Source organism: Eleutherodactylus coqui, chromosome 3 (genome assembly GCF_035609145.1).
Source record: "Eleutherodactylus coqui strain aEleCoq1 chromosome 3, aEleCoq1.hap1, whole genome shotgun sequence".
Lineage (NCBI taxonomy): Eukaryota > Metazoa > Chordata > Amphibia > Anura > Eleutherodactylidae > Eleutherodactylus > Eleutherodactylus coqui.
This window is the reverse complement of record NC_089839.1, coordinates 200,377,208-200,393,858: the sequence shown is the minus strand read 5'-3', so window position 1 is coordinate 200,393,858 and position 16,651 is coordinate 200,377,208. Positions and strand designations below refer to the sequence as shown.

Sequence of the window (16,651 nt, the reverse complement as noted above, 5' to 3'; positions counted from 1 at the left end):
GGTACCTATACACAGGCGAATTATTGTCCAAATAATCGCTCAATCGAGTGAATGCAAACGATAGTGGACACATGTAAACATGAGAATTTTCACTAGTCGCTTCATTTCAGCTTACCTAAAAAAATAGTCGTTGGTTGATCAAAAGTAGTCTAGTGAAAAGTCACAGCCATTCAGACTTGAATGGCTTGCAAACCAATTTACATGGATAACCTCCTCTACGAACAATATATCGGCAAACAAGTTTTGAACAATAAGCTCTGTGTAAAAACATACAAGCGATTGTCATTTATAGACTTTAATTACTTTTCTGAGTGACTATGTGAACGATAGTTGCCAAGTGTAAAGATACCCTTAAATACCGGGCCAGGAATTACAAAGGGTGGTCAGGTTGAACCAGCGGTTGCGCAGAGGGAGGTACGCGGGCATGGTTGCCTCCTAGTCAGTGGAAAGGACACAAACTAGACAGCTGTGGGTCAGAGTCGGGCAACCAGTCCAATTGGTTGGGGGGGAAGCAGTGGAAGCGTGTTAGTACCATTGCCTCCTAGTCTGTGAGGTGCTGCAATTGGTCAGATTCACCCAACTGTGTTGTATAGTATTGTAAATTAGGAATGGCTAATGCCACACATTTTTGGAATAATATTGCTTGGTTATCTGTTGGATGGGTGAGGGGTTAACTTGCACTTCTTCTAATACCTTTTTCATTTCAGGTGAGTGGCAATGGGTCAGTGATCATCCCTCAGTGAAACCTCCGTGTGAGGGCGCTGTTAACTACTACACCCAGTATGGTCGTGATGGAAACTTCAGTGACAGTAAACTAGGACAGCGCTTCCAAGGGGTCTTCAATGATCACATGAGGCTGCTGGAGTGGCGGGGCAAAGCCGATCAGATGTTCACACAACAGGGCGAGGATGGAGAGGAATATAACTGGATCCTCCCCTCCTTCTTCCATATGCTGGAGAGCCTATACCTACAAGGGAGGCAGTTCTGCATCATACTACGGACATTCGGTGTCGATCTTCCCCATGTGTTACAGTCCATCCACGCAGCTTTACAGGGGAAACACCCACATTTCCCTCAGCTGCAGCAAGTGCCGGTAAATATCAGCATTTTATAATCTGATGCTTATATTAGTAAATTGGGGCGATCGTTAAGATTATGCTAACTGACATAGTTTTGGGGAAAAAATCCTGCGCTCAGCAAGAAATGTATTTAAATAGGATTCAACCGAAACAACCATGGTTCTATATAAATATATATAATTAGATTAATAAATATATTTATCTTTATATACAACTACGGTTGTTTTGGTTGAATCCTATTTAAATACGTTTCTTGCTGAGCGCAGGATTTTTCTTTCTAATGTCTCGCTTGTTTCGAACTAAAACTGCCATTTTTTTGGTTCTGTCCTGCGGCTTTCCTATCATCCTTGGATGCCTATGTGCACAAGACTGCAGTTTCTTATGAAGGATCAGGGCTCCTGTAGTGGGCTGGGGAAGGAAACTTGTAACCAGACCATGTGACATATTTTATTTTAACCCATTACCTACCCATATAATCTTATTTTTACTGTCGGAAATCCCCGTTAAAGGGGTTGTCTCGCGGCAAACCTAAAAATTTTACCTTACCCCATTCCCACTGTCACCCCCCTGGCATAAAATAGCAAAGTAAAGCGGTTTTTAAGCCGCTTGCTACTTACCGATCCGACGAAATAAGGACTTTAAAAAATCTCCCAAGATGGCCGCCAGTCCTTTCCCAGGGATGCACTGCGGTTTTCTCCCATGGTGCACCGCGGGTCTTCTCCCATGGTGCACCATGGGGTCTGTGCGTTCCATTTCCGATTCCAGCATCCTGATTGGCTGGAATCGGCACACGTGACGGGGAGGAGCTACGCGATGACGCGTAGAAGGGGGTGGAGCCAGAACGCCGCTCGTGCCTGGACCGAGCAGAAGGGGAGAAGACCGCACAGCGCAAGCGCGTCTAAAAAAGCAAGAAGACATCAGAATTAGACGGATCCATGGCAACGGGGATGCTAGCAACGGAGCAGGTAAGTGAATAACTTCTGTATGACTCATATATAATGCACGATGTACATTACAAAGTGCATTAATATGGGCATACAGAAGTGTATAACCCCACTTGCTGCCATGAGACAACCCCTTTAAGAATGTGTTCACAGTGGATTTGGTACGGATTTTCTGCAGCGGATGATTCGCACCAAAATCCGCACCATTGGTGTAGATTGGAATGCAGATTTTGACATGGATCCACAGTAGAATTCACTCCTTCAATCAAAAGGGGAAAATTTGCTGTGGATCCATGTCAAAATCCGCAACGAATAATGTGGATTTATCTTCAGATCCACACCAAAATCTACAGTGCAAAATATGCTGCGGATTTTGGTCCAGATACACACCAAAGTCGCTATTTGCTGTGAATATGTTGCAGATTTTAGCGCAGTTCTGCAACAGATTTCACTCAGCTGAGTTTAAAGGGGTAAAATCTGTTGCAGATCGCACCACAATCTGCAGCAAATTCACAACGTGTGAACGCATTCTTAGGTTGCATTCACATGTAGTGAAAATGCGTATATTCCACAGCTGCTAAACCTGGATCATTTTCACATCAAAAGCCGCGTCAATTTCACACCAGCGGTGCAGATTTTGACTGGTCTTCAATTTTCGAATCCGTAGCTGATCTGAACCTGCAATGCTGTTCCTCTCACCTCATACTTATCCTTCACTGCAATTCAATGTCCATTCAGAGTAGCATCAGGGGTGCAGATAGAATCCACAAGACATGTCCTAAAAACGCAATGCTTTCTTTATTCAATCCAAGTAGCAACTTTTTGAGAAAGACTGCAGTTTAGCAGTCGAAACGTTGCTGCATGGATAGAATAAAGAAAGCATTCTGTTTTAAGGACATGTCTTGTGGATTCTACTTGGACCTCTGATGCTGCTCTGAATGGACATTTAATTGTACGGTTAATGGATGGATGGTCTACGTCTTTGGTGAGCATGCATCACAGCCCTGATTATCTCACTCCCTGTGTTAGGGATTTCTTGGAGTGCTGCTGCCTGCAGAGCTGTTTGTTTTACGTTATGGATATGATTAAAGATGAGCGAGTATAGTTGCTAAGGCACATTACTCGAGCGAGCAGTGCCTTAGCCGAGTATCTCCCCGCTCGTCTCTAAAGATTCGGGGGCCGGCGGCTGGGGAGCGGTGGGGAGATCTCTCTCTCCCTCTCTCCTCCCTACTGCAACTCACCTGTCACCCGCGCCGGCCCCGAATCTTTAGAGACGAGCGGGGAGATACTCGGCTAAGGTACTACTTGCTCGAGTAATGTGCCTTAGCGAGTATACTCGCTCATCTCTAAATGTGATCCTTTACTGCAGCGCACATGCCTCACCTGGCAAGTCCTACTAAGTACCATCGCTGGTCAGGTGATGCGGAAATGGACACATCACCTTACCAGCACGTGAAATTTAGTAGGCTTTGCCAGGTGAGGCATGTGCGCTGCAGTGAAGAATCCGTATGAGGTGAGAGGAGCAGCATTGCAAGCTCAAATCGGCTGCGGATCAGAAGCTAAATACCAATCAAAATCCACACCACACCAGTGTGTCGATTTATGCTGCAGATTCTTACAATTGATTTCACTTCTTCAAGTGAGGGGAAAGAAATCCACACCAAAATCCACAGTTAGGCTGGGTTCACTCAGAGCGGATTTGCCACAGAAATTCCGTCTGGAATTTCGCCGCGGCAAATCCGCCTGCGGCCTCTAAATACCGGGATTAGCCGGCCATGTGGATGAGATTTTTTCAGAAATCTCGTCCACACGGGACAGCGAATCTATCGTGGCAAAGCCGGCGTTGTGGTGCGGATTCCCTGGCCGCAGCATGGTCATTTTTTTTTTCCCGTTGCAGCCGCATTCTCCTCTATGGAAGCGCCAGCCGCAATAGAAAAGCATGCGGCCAAACTGCTCCAAAACCTGCGACTTAAATGCTGCGGGTTTTGAAGCTGCGGTATTTCTCTGCGGCCAAACTGCGTGTGAGAACCCAGCCTAAAGCATGCAGATTTTAATGAATATCCACATAAAAATCTGCTATGGAAATTCCACAATGTATGAACAAACCCTTTTTTATGGCTTTGTTTGCATTTTGCAATAGAAATAGAGCAATTTAGCAGAACAGTGATGTCGCTTAATTGTCATAATGAAGAACATAATCGTGTGGTTGGATTAAGCACAGAAAGCATGTGACCTGGAAAGCACCTGCTCAGGTACATGACTCATGGAGCAAGGACAAAATCTCTAGGCAAGCCCACAAGATCAAACACAAAAAGCAGGTCTATTATCTACAACAAAGGTGATGACTGATTTTCACCCATGCTTGCACAAGCCATCCATACACACCTTTTTTATACCCCCATCACAACTACAGTAGAGAGGGGAAGAGCAGAAGTCAGAGCTCCATAGTTAGTAGAAAATCAGTATTTAGGATGAAGTAGTATCAAAGGTTATTTAGGGAGACCAAACCAATCGAATTAGGTGGGCATTTCATTTCATTATAGTATTAAGATTTTATATAATGGGACATACTTATTAACTAATTGAACCCAGTGTGCACCCCAAAGGGGTATCTGTAGATTTCCAGACTTTAGAGTTACCTTCCTGGCACAAAACAATAGAAACCTTTGAGGGTTTTATCCTCTCTCCCTTGGACCATAGTACCATTGAGATCCAAAAGACACACCTGGGGATTTAGGACAACTGGAAAGCTATAATTATTGTGCATTAAGTCCGTGACCTTTGGATATTATCATACAGAATGCAGGAAAGTCCCTCTACAACCTGGCATCGAAAACAGATTTGAAGTGGAGGTTCCAATCTTTTTAAATATACCCTTAGGCCTTATTCGCACTGGTTTATTTGTGCTCCATATCACACCCATATTTTTTCTAGGCGCGCTATACCGAGGGCCTGAAACCCCATTGATTTGCATTGGGGTAGTCACACATTCATTTTTCATTCATGTATTTACACACCTGAAAAATAATGCAGAAAGTCCTATTTTGTTCTGTATTACAGACTAAATTAGCCGATTAAAGTCAATCGGATTGTGTAATTAAGCAGTGAATATGCATGATGAATGCATATTTACGCATGAAATCAGTGAGTTCTCCTTGTGTTTTCTTGCGCGCCTGGAAAATGCAATGAATACGCTCGTAAAAATCGCAATAAGTTGGGAATATGCACAGTTTTAGTGTTTGAGTATTTTACAGACCGAAACTGAATACGCCTGTGTGAAGGAGCGGTCGGGGGAGAAAATATTAAAGTAAAATCTGCTCCATGATGTATGAAAACATTAAAAAAAGTCATACTCCCCTCATCTGCCCCTTAGCTCCCATTCCAACCATGTTTGGTCCCCAGTGCCCTCTAGACTTGTGACTATTTTAGCCAGTTATTGACGATTGCAGCAGTCCCATGTTCCTGTGATGGGACTTCCTCACTAGAGCCAAGGAAAGTGTTCAGCAGGGGACCGGGCACTGTCAGAAAGGGAGCGCTGCAAGTAAATAGGGCTGAAGTGTAGTACCAGACACAGCCACACAAAGGTGGCTGGCACTGTGTTGATCTGTGTTAGAAGATGCGTGTTGTTCATATTGTAATCTTTTATTCCCAGCTGACTACAGATCTCACGCCAGGAAGAATACGCTGCAGTAAGAGAGAGATTGTCCTGACCTGCGGGTCCAATCGCATATCTACCAGAACAAAGGAGAAGAATATTTACCATTATTTCAGCAGCATGGATGGGATCGGAGGTTTTCAGGACCACTTTGATTGGTAACTAAAGGCCGGGCAGCATTTAACAACATAGCGTAAACTAAGTATGACTACAGAATGTATCAGATTCCACAAACTGGGAATGTGCAACTTCATTGGAGTAGATCCAACGATTATCGCGCAAATGATGGCCTTCTGCAGACGGCCGGGTCTGACCCGCGTCCCTGCAGGGACCAGTGCGGCTCTCACCTGCTCCCGCAGCTCCGGCTCTGTGATGTGCCGGCTGCCGCCCAGATGGCGCATGCACAGAGCGGAGCCGGGGCGCCGGGAGTGACATTTCTGTGTGGGCCTCTGAGACCCGCACAGAAATAGAACATGCCACGATTTGTTTTTTGTGTGTAATTTCCGCCCATGTGTGGGGGGCCGATGGCTTTTGAGCGATAATCGTTGCATGTAAATGGGCCTTAAGTTTATGGTACTCATGGGACCTGACAGTTCCCTCCTTAAAAGAACCTTGTTCAGGTATAGTTTAGGCTGTATTCACATAGGCGAGTGCAAATTTGATCCGTCAAAAGCTGACCAATTTCACTGTGAGTATATGATTGGTTTACATCAGTTTTTGTGTTTTTAACGTGCGAGTGTTATTCATTTTTTATGTGGATCAAAAATGGAAGGTAGCCTAAATGGTCATTTAAAACTCCTGTTGAAGTCAGTGGGTGCGTAAAAAAAAAAATGGAACACACATGCATGCCATGTGAGGGCATTCCTTTTGTTTTTAGTGCACCGATTGACTCCAATAGTCGATTCTGGTCTGAGAATCGCACCAGAATAGGATATGCGGTAATCTTTATTAATTCAGATAATTAAAAAAAAAAAATCGCACATTAATTTTGATGGGTCTGAATTCTGTCTTTTTCGAACGCTGACATTAACATCGCCCATATGTATGAAGACAGTTGCACTCCTGACAATATCTGTAGGATGTAGACAGTGCAGCAGTCATTAATCAGACAACATCTACAGTTAGTTTAAAGCTACCTTCCAGGCCTGGACAGCCAAGGATGATGGCCGCACCGCTTCTCTGGCTACCTGAGGCACACTGTGTATTAGTGTTCATTGGTAGTCTAAGACACAAACTGGCCATCACTGCTCATGTGGGCAGCACCAGCCAATCAAAGCAGGTGTAGTGTCTAAGGGCTAATGTCCACGGGTGTTTTTGAACCGCTTATTACATGCATGCTCAGCCAGTCCAAGTGTGCATGTAGGTAAGGAGCTCTGCAACAATTGCTCCTCTGACAGCTCTGTTGTGTGTGGCTCGCTCAGCGGTAATACATTATTTGTACATTTTTCTAATTTTTTTTAAATTTTCCGATTGTAGTATTTTATCGTCTTGCCTGTACATGCAAATGTACAGCAGTTGACAGCATTCAGAGATTTGCTTTACAGCAGCCTGATGGACCATAGTAATCTGTAGACTGAAGATGTTCGATGACTTCTATGGGAGAGTGTTGTGGGAATGCTCTGTGATCTGTACAGAGAGGGGGAGGAGGTGAGCAGTGACCATCACTTAATATGAGTGGTGGATCCAGTGTTATCTATATGTATAGGTGTCACCGCTCAGTGTAGTTCTGCCTACAGAACAATTGTCAGACTGTTATTAGGCCTAGTGGTCAGTGTAAATACAGCAGAAGTTGAGAATAAAAAAAAAATAAATCGTGACATCGAAAATGAAAATAAGTCATAAAAAATTCTTAAAAATATGTTTAAATATAAATTGGAGTTATACCAGTGGTCAGTTTCTGATGGCACTTCCCATTAAGCCTTTCCATCAGAGCAGAGCGATCCCCATTATTAGAGATGAGCGAGCGTACTCGGAAAAGCACTATTCGCTCGAGTAATGTGCTTTATCCGAGTATCGCTGTGCTCGTCCCTGAAGATTCGGGTGCCGCTGCGGCTGACAGGTGAGTCGCAGGGGAGAGCGGGTGGGAGAGAGGGAGAGAAAGATCTCCCCTCCGTTCCTCCCCGCTCTCCCCTGCAGCTCCCCGCTCCGTTCCGGCACCCGAATCTTCAGGGACGAGCACAGCGATACTCGGATAAAGCAAATTACTCGAGCGAGTAGTGCTTTTCCGAGTACGCTCGCTCATCTCTACCCATTATGTTTCACTGTAGCCTTGTCTTGAACATTATTAAAATCTTCACTACATTTATTATCTTCTAGGTGGGCAAGAAACAATTTCACGAGCTCTGGAGGAAAGCCGCTTTGGGTCGACCCGACTGACTGCGAGATTCAGCACATCATCATAGATGACAACATACGGCTTGGGGAACAGGATACAATTGTTAATTGCCGGGTATGTTTTGGAGTATTTGGGTACACTGTTGAGTATGGCTGTTCTGCAGTTCCTTGCATAGCATGTTTCTGGAGCGCCATTGTACAGGGAAGTGGATGCAGCACTAAATCAGCCTTCATCCTCAGGATTGGTGGGGTGTCCCAGGCCAGACCCCCACTGATTATAAAATGATGATATAAACTAGCAATAAACTAGCACACTTTATAAGGGTAGCTTTACATGGGACGACCATCAGGCAGATGAACACCCAACAGTCATCCTGGGACTTATTGCTCCTTTATCACTCCTGTGCTTTGACACAGGAGTGATAGATGTTCAGTGAATGGAGGCGAAGTGTTCCGGAGATCTCTTCTGGCCGCCTGCTTCCATGCACTGTGAGCAGGCAGTTGTTCAGTGATGAATGACTGCCTGTGTATATTAAGCGAGAAGTCACTCACTAGTTGCTTTTTGTTTCAGTGAGCTGAAATGTAGCGATTAGCTACTACGGAGTGATTTCCCGCTCAGTACCCTGTTGGGTCATTTTGTTTACACAGTACAACTATTGCTGAAAAATCATTCGTTGTGCCTTCTGAAGGCACCCTAAGATTGGAATACAACTTCTGATTATGTGCAGCTAAGCTGAATAGGCAGTGAAAGATTGGAAGAGTACTGACTGATGAGGGGCAGAGTATTGATACGTGATTTTTTTACATTTTTTCTTAATGCAGTACAAAACTTGCCTCTGTTCTGCATTATATGTTATCGTAGCCTGACTGTATATAGTGCTGGTTTCTTCTTATTATATACTGTCTTTTGTCTGTACCAGGTGCTTTTGGATAAGAAGAAGGGGAAGGAGTCCAGGAAGGCACTCGTCTCAGAGCTGTACGACATCTGCTTAGTGCAGACGGATCTCCTCAGGGCCATCGCTGAGAAGGATTATTTTCTGGACTGTATTAGTCTCTGCGAAGAGAATTATGAACAATATCTCCGAAGTTTTCAGGTGGAATAGAGTGAAGTTTTGCTTCTAAAACAGTTCTTTATTTTAGGACACCATGTAAAAGTTAAGGTAATGGGTGCATGCACTTAATAGCCCCTACTCTTCCAGTGGGTATTTTAATACAGGCACATGCGTCTAGTGCTCACGTGGCTGCATAGGCGTAACTTGTAGCTACTGGGTCCCAGTGCAAAATCTTTAGCAGGGCAATTCTCAACTACAATGCTTCATTTATAGTACGGGGCTCCACGTATAGGAAAGAAAGACCCTCTACAGCTCCAGGGCCCGGTGCAATCGCACCCTCAGTACCTACTATGGTTATGCCCCTATGTGCCTGCATTGGCAAACAACACAGGTAATCTCCCCATTCAGTGGGTATTAAGTAAGTATAAGTGCACCCTCTATCTTTCCAAACTTCGCACCTTATGGTTGTCCTAATTTTGGTCGCCAGTATATTAAAGGGGTTGTCCGAGTAGTAATATATCTGTAAACCCCTTCCCTATGCACTAACAGACCAGCATATACTTACCTCTCCCTGCTTCCGCTGTGTCTCGTGCAACTACTCCAAGTCTCCCCTCTGATGCCACATTAACAGGGTGAGCTCTGCTATTGGTTGCAGCCCCGTTGACGCCCTGTACACTGTGTAGGACTGCAGCGTGTAAACAAACAAAGCAGCCGAGGATCAGTGGAAGCAGGGAGAGGCGAGTATATGCTGTTTGTTTCTGTTAGTAAATGGGGAAGGGGTTTTAACCCTTTGCAATCCAATTGTGGATTTAGGGTTTCCTAGGGGGTTTTCTCTTTCTGCCATTATACAATGGCACCACCTGCTGGCTAGAGCTAGTACTGCAGAATTGAACATGCTGGAGAGGCCCCCCGACAACAGAGTGGCCAGTAATATACAGTAAGAATACCCTGCCGGACGTCTTCTGACATCGGAAACTGTACAGCCTTCAATCAGAATGTCTTTAGACATCAGACAGTGGATTGGAAAAGGTTAATATTACAACTCGGATTACCTTTTTAATGACGTTTGCCACTTCCTATTTATTAATTCGTAGCTCAGGAGGCGCATATATACCCAATACTCTGACGTATTGGTATCTGCCAGGTTATTTTATCTTTATTAGGGTGTCTTATATTTGCTCAGATTTAGAGGGGTCTAAGCGCTATAGGATCTTTTCCTCGGCTCAGTCATTATGATCGACATGGCTGTGTAAATGGACCAGTGATCAGTTGACGAACAAGCAAATACTTGTTCTTCGGCTTTTTTATGCAGGCATAAAAATGCTCATTGGTCGGTTGTACATCTTGTTGTGTGAACAGGGAGGTGTGCAGCCATCCATTTATGGTTCTTTGGGGATGAACGATCGTTCTAATGATTATTTGTCTCCCATACTGCATATAATCTGCCTGTGTACACAAAAGGAATGAGCACTGAATGATGTGTTGGGTGTCTGTTAGCACAAGCAGATTCTTCCCATGTAAGACCCCATTTACACTGACAGATGATCGCTCAAAAGTCGCTCAAACGATAATTTGAGTAACAGTTTTGAGCGATCATCCTTGCATACCTTATAGTAGCTAAGTAGCTACTATACAGTTGTGCAGCCAGAGCGGGACAGAGCCGCGGCCTCTAATAGAACAATACAGCTGTTTTGCATAAGCAAACAGCTGTATTGTTCTGCATGCTTACAGCCTGTGCCCCGCTGTGAATTCACAGCAGGACACAGGCACAGAGAATCTTATCAGCACAGCCGGCTGTGATAACAGCTGATTGCTCAATTCAAGAAAACTTGAAGTGAGTGATCAATGACTTGCGCACGAAAACTGCACAATGTCAGTGCTTGTAGACAACGAGAATCGCTTAAAAGATGGCTTTGAGCGATTTTGAACGATTCTCGTTGTGTCTAAATGGGCCATAAAAGGATCCCACAGATTATAATTTTTACTTGCATAAGGAAACTCTTATACATCATAGATTTAGCTTGTTACACACTTGAATTCAACTAGAATTTATGTAATTTTCTCAGGGAGCTTTGACTGGATAGATTGCGCTTCATATACGTTATACATTACTACAGCCCTTAAAGGTTGATTTTGATCCGGATTTGTAGCAGAATTGCTGTGGGTTACGCCCTTTGTAGTGCCAAACGCAGTATTTCTGCACCATTTGCTTGGCAAATCTGCATCAAAATTAAAATGTAAGATATGTGGATTTTGCAGTAGATTTGTTTGTGGCATATTTATATGCTATGTGAGAATCCACCCTTAGGCTGCCTGCAGACGGCCGGGTCGGATCCCGCTGCGAGAATTCTCACAACGGGACCCGACTTGCGCCCCTGCAGGGACCAGTGCGGCTCTCACCTGCTCCCGCGGCTCCGGCTCTGTGATGTGCCGGCTGCTGTCCAGCCGGCGCATGCGTCGAGTCGGCAGCCTGGGAGTGACATTTCTGTGCAGGCCTCTGCGAGACCCGCACAGAAATAGAACATGCCGCAATTTGTTTTCCGGATGTGATTTCATACAGACAAATCACGTCCGTCTGCCTAGGATTGCGTTTTCTAATGCAATCCTATGGCAGCTTCCACGGGCGGAAATTCTGTGGGAAATCCCGCCGCGGAATTTCCGCCCGTGTGCAGGGGTTCTTAGGCCTCCCTCACATAGATGTTTTTTTACAGCGTTTAGCACTGCCTTTTCAGTGCAGCGCTACACGCTGTACAAGGCTCCCATTCATTTCAATTGGGCTGTTCACACTAGCGTCAAAGCTCAGCGTCCTTAATACTGTGCTTTGACAGCGATGCATGTCCTATCTTTGGCCGTTTTCAGCCCAGCACCGCCCATTGAAATGAATGGGAAGCGTTAGCAGCACTGCTGAAAACGTGGCACAACTTGGTGTTGCGTGTTGGGCAGTGCTGAACGCTCCGCCAGCTGCACTACCAAAAAAAGAGTTATACTCCCCGATGATGACGCTGTCTGGTCTCTGGCGCTGCTTTCCAGGGCTCCGGGTACTTGTCAGAGGATCTTTTGTTAGTGACGGGGTTTGAAGACCCTGCTTCTAGCAAGAGATTGCTCTGATTGGCTAATCCAGCGCCAATCACAGCCAGTGCTAGATGCAACAATCTTAGCCATTTAGTGAATGAATGGCTGGCGGCTCAGCCAATCAGATTAATCTCTTGCTGCAGACGTGGTCTTAAAACCCCCGTTGCCAGCAAGAGATGCTCTGCCGGCACAGACAAGTGCTTGTAATCCTGCAGGGAGTATTTGATTTTTTTTTTTTCAGCTTCCTTGGCTGCGTTATCAGCTGTGCTAAAAACACAGCCAAAATGCTGGCATAACGCCTGTGTGAGGAAGCCGCAACTTTGCTACACAATTGATGCAGCACTATACATTGCACGTGTCTTGCAGGCTTTTGATTCTCTGGTATATACAGGTATATGAGGTATACAGTGTTTACATTGAGTTTTTAAACAGTCACTCCAGTTAAAAAAACAAACACACTTTTCCATCATTACACACCTCAGCTGATTGTCTGCCATGCTTTGGACATCTATATACTCAGTCCCTTCCATGAAATGCAGCTTCCTATCTCATACTTATCAGGCACCATCTTAAGGTCACTGTCACAGAGGCGTTTGTAAAAAAAAAAACCAAAAAAAAAAAAACTCTGCGTTTTAAACACGACGTTTTACAGCCTTTTTAGAACGGTATTTGGAAATGCGTTTGACAGCATTTTTTACGCACCCCATTGTTGCAGTGGATGTTGTGGTGCGTTAAAATTCACTGCAATGCACTAAAATAGAACATACAGCGTTTGTTTAGTGTGGTGTTAAAAACGCAGCGCCAAAATGCTCATCTGAGAAGCCCCATTGAAATCAGTGGAGGCTCAGTACAGCGTTTTTAGCAGGCATTTCCAACGCCCACTAAAATGCTGTTAAAAAACCTCTGTGTGAGAGTGGCCTAATTTTTAGATTGCTCTTTGCTATCTCTTCCACTATAATTCAATCCCATAGTGCATCGTTACAGCATCACATGACCAGTTAGAGCCAGTAACATCTCTGCCTGCAGGGAGGACAGTGTATCATTATTCTATATATTCTCCGATGAGAGTATGTAAACCAGCTGAAAAGGAGTCCAGGAACTGTCAGATAGAAAAAATTCACTAAACAAGTGATACTAGCCGACTTGTATATACTGGCGGCCTAGTTACATCATGAATGATTATTATTAGAGATGAGCGAGCATACTCGCTAAGGGCAATTACTCGATCGAGCATTGTCCTTAGTAAGTACCTGCCCGCTCGCAAGAAAAGGTTCGGCTGCCAGCGCGGGTGAGAGGTGAGTTGCAGCAGTGAGCAGCGGGGAGCGAGGGGGGTGGGAGAGATTTCCCCTCCGTTCCTCCCCGCTCTTCCCCGCCGCTCCCTGCCCGCCGCCGGCAGCCGAATCTTTTCTTCCGAGCGGGCAGGTATTCACTAAGGACAATGCTCGATCGAGTAATTGCCCTTAGCGAGTATGCTCGCTCATCTTTAATTATTATTATTATTTTTTTAACGGAGTGTCACTAAGTATTCGCTGATAATGTAGGATGTTTTCTACCCCATTCATGTCCAAAGCTAAATTCAAAATTAGGGCATCAAACTCCTGGCCTGCGGCCTGAATATAATTTCTTCCACCTGTGTATGGTACGGCTGCTCCTGGATTCATGGACAGAGCTTGTTGCTATATTATAGACTCTATATTATATAGGAATAACCTCTTTCTGTGGCTCAAGGAGCATAGGTGGAAGAAAATAAATTATATATTCGGTTGAGTTTGACCGTTATGGGAGTTACAGTTACACAGGTAGGATATTAGGTCACATGACAGCAGGGTAGAGCTAAATTGCTGTCTGTTTCCAAGGGCAACCAGCCGAAATACAAACGTTGCACTGGATGTAAATTGAGAAAATGACACGATGCAAATCCAAACTAAAGGAGTAAAGCAAAATCTCTACAAAATGACTCTAGTTTTATTTTACGCTATGGCTGTTGGGTGATTTGATCCTTTGTATTGATGGGAGAGAAGAGATCTCCAACCCTCGGTGGAAGCATAGCCATTCCTGAATTTTACTATGGCCGCTGCTTCGAAGCATTGCGTTGCGAGTTTTCAAAACAACTTGTGGTTTATGCTTGTTGTGTCCGAGTATAAATGGCTGAGCTACAATCAGACCCGGAACTTTTATTGTCCATCATCGGTGACAATAATATCTGCATCCTGCTTCACCCCCCAACAGTCATGTTAAAATTGGAAAAACTCCTCCTGAAAATGTCACTTTTTTATTGTAGACTTTGAATTTACGTTTCATTTAAATGTATTTGACGCAAAACTCAAGTCGCCTTAAGTGCATTTTTAACACTTTAGTGACATTTTAGTCTTAAAAGGCAGTAAATTGTTTTGCTTTTTGTATTCCAGTGGTCATAACTGTTACATTTTTTCATCAGTGTAGCTGTATGATGCCTTGGATTTTGCAGGAGTTCTAGTTTATATTGCTGGGGATAATGGAAAAAAGATATTTCACCATTGTTTTTTTTGTGATTTATCCTTATGGCACTCACAGTCTGGTATAAATATTAAGTTACCTTTATTCTACGAGTCAGTGCGAGTATGACACCAAATTTATGGAGGCTTTATTCTGTTTTGCCACTTTTGTGCAGTATAAACTTTTTTTGCTTTTACAAAAAGACTGTGTGGCGCCATATTCCAGGAGCATTTTTATCTTTCAGTCGATCGAGCTGTATCAGGCTTGTTTTTTGTGGGAAAACATGTAGTTTTTATTTGAACCATTTTTTGGTATATGCAATTTTTAAACCTGTTTAGGGGATGCGAGATGATCAGAAAACATTCTATTTTGGATTTTTTTTGTTGCAATTTTCCATGCTCGATAAATTATGTAATATTTTATAGTATGGATTGTAATGGATGTGGTGAGACCAATTATGTGTAGTTTTTTTTTTTCGTTCTCACTTTTCCAGTATTTAAAGGGGTTGTCCGGCCACACAGGGTAAAAATTTTTATAATGCTGCTGCTTCCCTTTCAGTAAGGATAGTAACACACAGCATACAGGGGCTCAAACCGGCAGGCAGATCAGCTGCAATGTCAGTTTCTTACCTTAGAATCTGATGTTCACTGCAGCTTTCAAAGATGGCGCCTCTGTGCTGCCTTCCCACAATGCTCTGCGCTCTCCCTCCTCTGTGTGCACGCTCCCGATGGCAGTAAGAGGCATGAAAAAGCACGATTTCAAGGCCTCCCTCAGCTCATGTCCTAGCCCCGCCCATGACACGCCCACCTCTATTGAACTGCTCTACAGTCTCTCCCCGCCCAGGCCCCGCCCCCTGCTGCATACTATACTCAGAGGGGTTGTAGCCAGGGGACACTTATACACGCATCGTTCACGATAAAATCCTGGCATGAGTGTAAACAGCAGCACAGTGTATAGTGAATGGAGAGGGGCTGGGGAGAGCCGAGAGAAAACTCTCCTGCAGCCCCCCACTGCAAGGCTACCTACTGCCCCCCCCCCCACCCTGCTAAAGTAAAGTAAAACAAAACATTTCCCCACACACACATGCCCTCATAGTGCCCCTCCCACAGCGACCCCCCCCCCCCCCCGACTTCTGTCAGCCGGGTCCCTGCACACACACACACATCACTGCACCCCCCCCCCCTTGCACACATCCATCCATCTCTCCCTCTCCACCCCCCCCCCTTCCCCCGGGACTTCTGACAGCCGGGTCTCCAGACACCACTAACACACACACACATCACTGCACCCCCCTCCCCCCTTGCACACATCCATCCATCCATCTCTCCCTCTCCACCCCCCCCCCTTCCCCCGGGACTTCTGACAGCCGGGTCTCCAGACACCACTAACACACACACACATCACTGCACCCCCCTCCCCCCTTGCACACATCCATCCATCCATCTCTCCCTCTCCACCCCCCACCCCCTTCCCCCGGCACTTCTGACAGCCGGGTCTCCAGACACCACGAACACATACACACATCACTGCACCCCCCCCCCCCCTTGCACACATCCATCCATCCATCCATCTCTCCCTCTCCACCCCCCCACCCCCCCGCGAGAGCCCGCCCCTCCACTCATTCTTACCTTGGAGATGAAGAGCCAGCAGACACGCCTCCCCTGCAGGCAGAACTGAGCTTCCCAGCGGCTGAAGTTCTTCTGCACATGCGCAGAGCTGTGCTGGAGAAGCGTGTCCCCGTCGTCCTGACAAGAAGAGGACAAGAGACTTGTTGGAACCCATGGCAACCGAGGAGCAACACAGGGGGGTGCATGCTAAAGGTAAGTGAATAACTTCTGTTTGCCTAATTTACAATGCACAATGTATATTACAAAGTGCATTGTATTGGGCAAACAGAAGTAATGAGACCTAATGTTTATGGCCGGACAACCCCTTTAACTTTTTGCAATCCAATTTTAGATTCAGCGTTTCCTAGGGGGCTTTCTCTTTCTGCCGTTATACAATGCCGCCATCTGCTGGCTAGAGCCAATACTGTGGTAT

General features: G+C 45.2%; 1 protein-coding gene across 2 annotated transcripts in view; it reads left to right on the top strand.

Annotated features, from left to right (window-relative positions):
- Nucleotides 1–14,090, top strand: part of LOC136621329 (uncharacterized) — a 69,598-nt gene extending 55,508 nt beyond the window's left edge. For both annotated transcript variants that reach the window (XM_066596766.1, XM_066596765.1), the window contains exons 3-6: nt 708–1,093; nt 5,676–5,836; nt 7,995–8,127; nt 8,933–14,090. In XM_066596766.1, the coding sequence (XP_066452863.1) occupies nt 708–1,093; nt 5,676–5,836; nt 7,995–8,127; nt 8,933–9,115 (863 nt within the window). In that variant the 3' untranslated portion in view covers nt 9,116–14,090. The remainder of the gene's footprint in view (nt 1–707; nt 1,094–5,675; nt 5,837–7,994; nt 8,128–8,932) is intronic.
- The last annotated feature ends 2,561 nt before the right edge of the window (nt 14,091–16,651 follow it).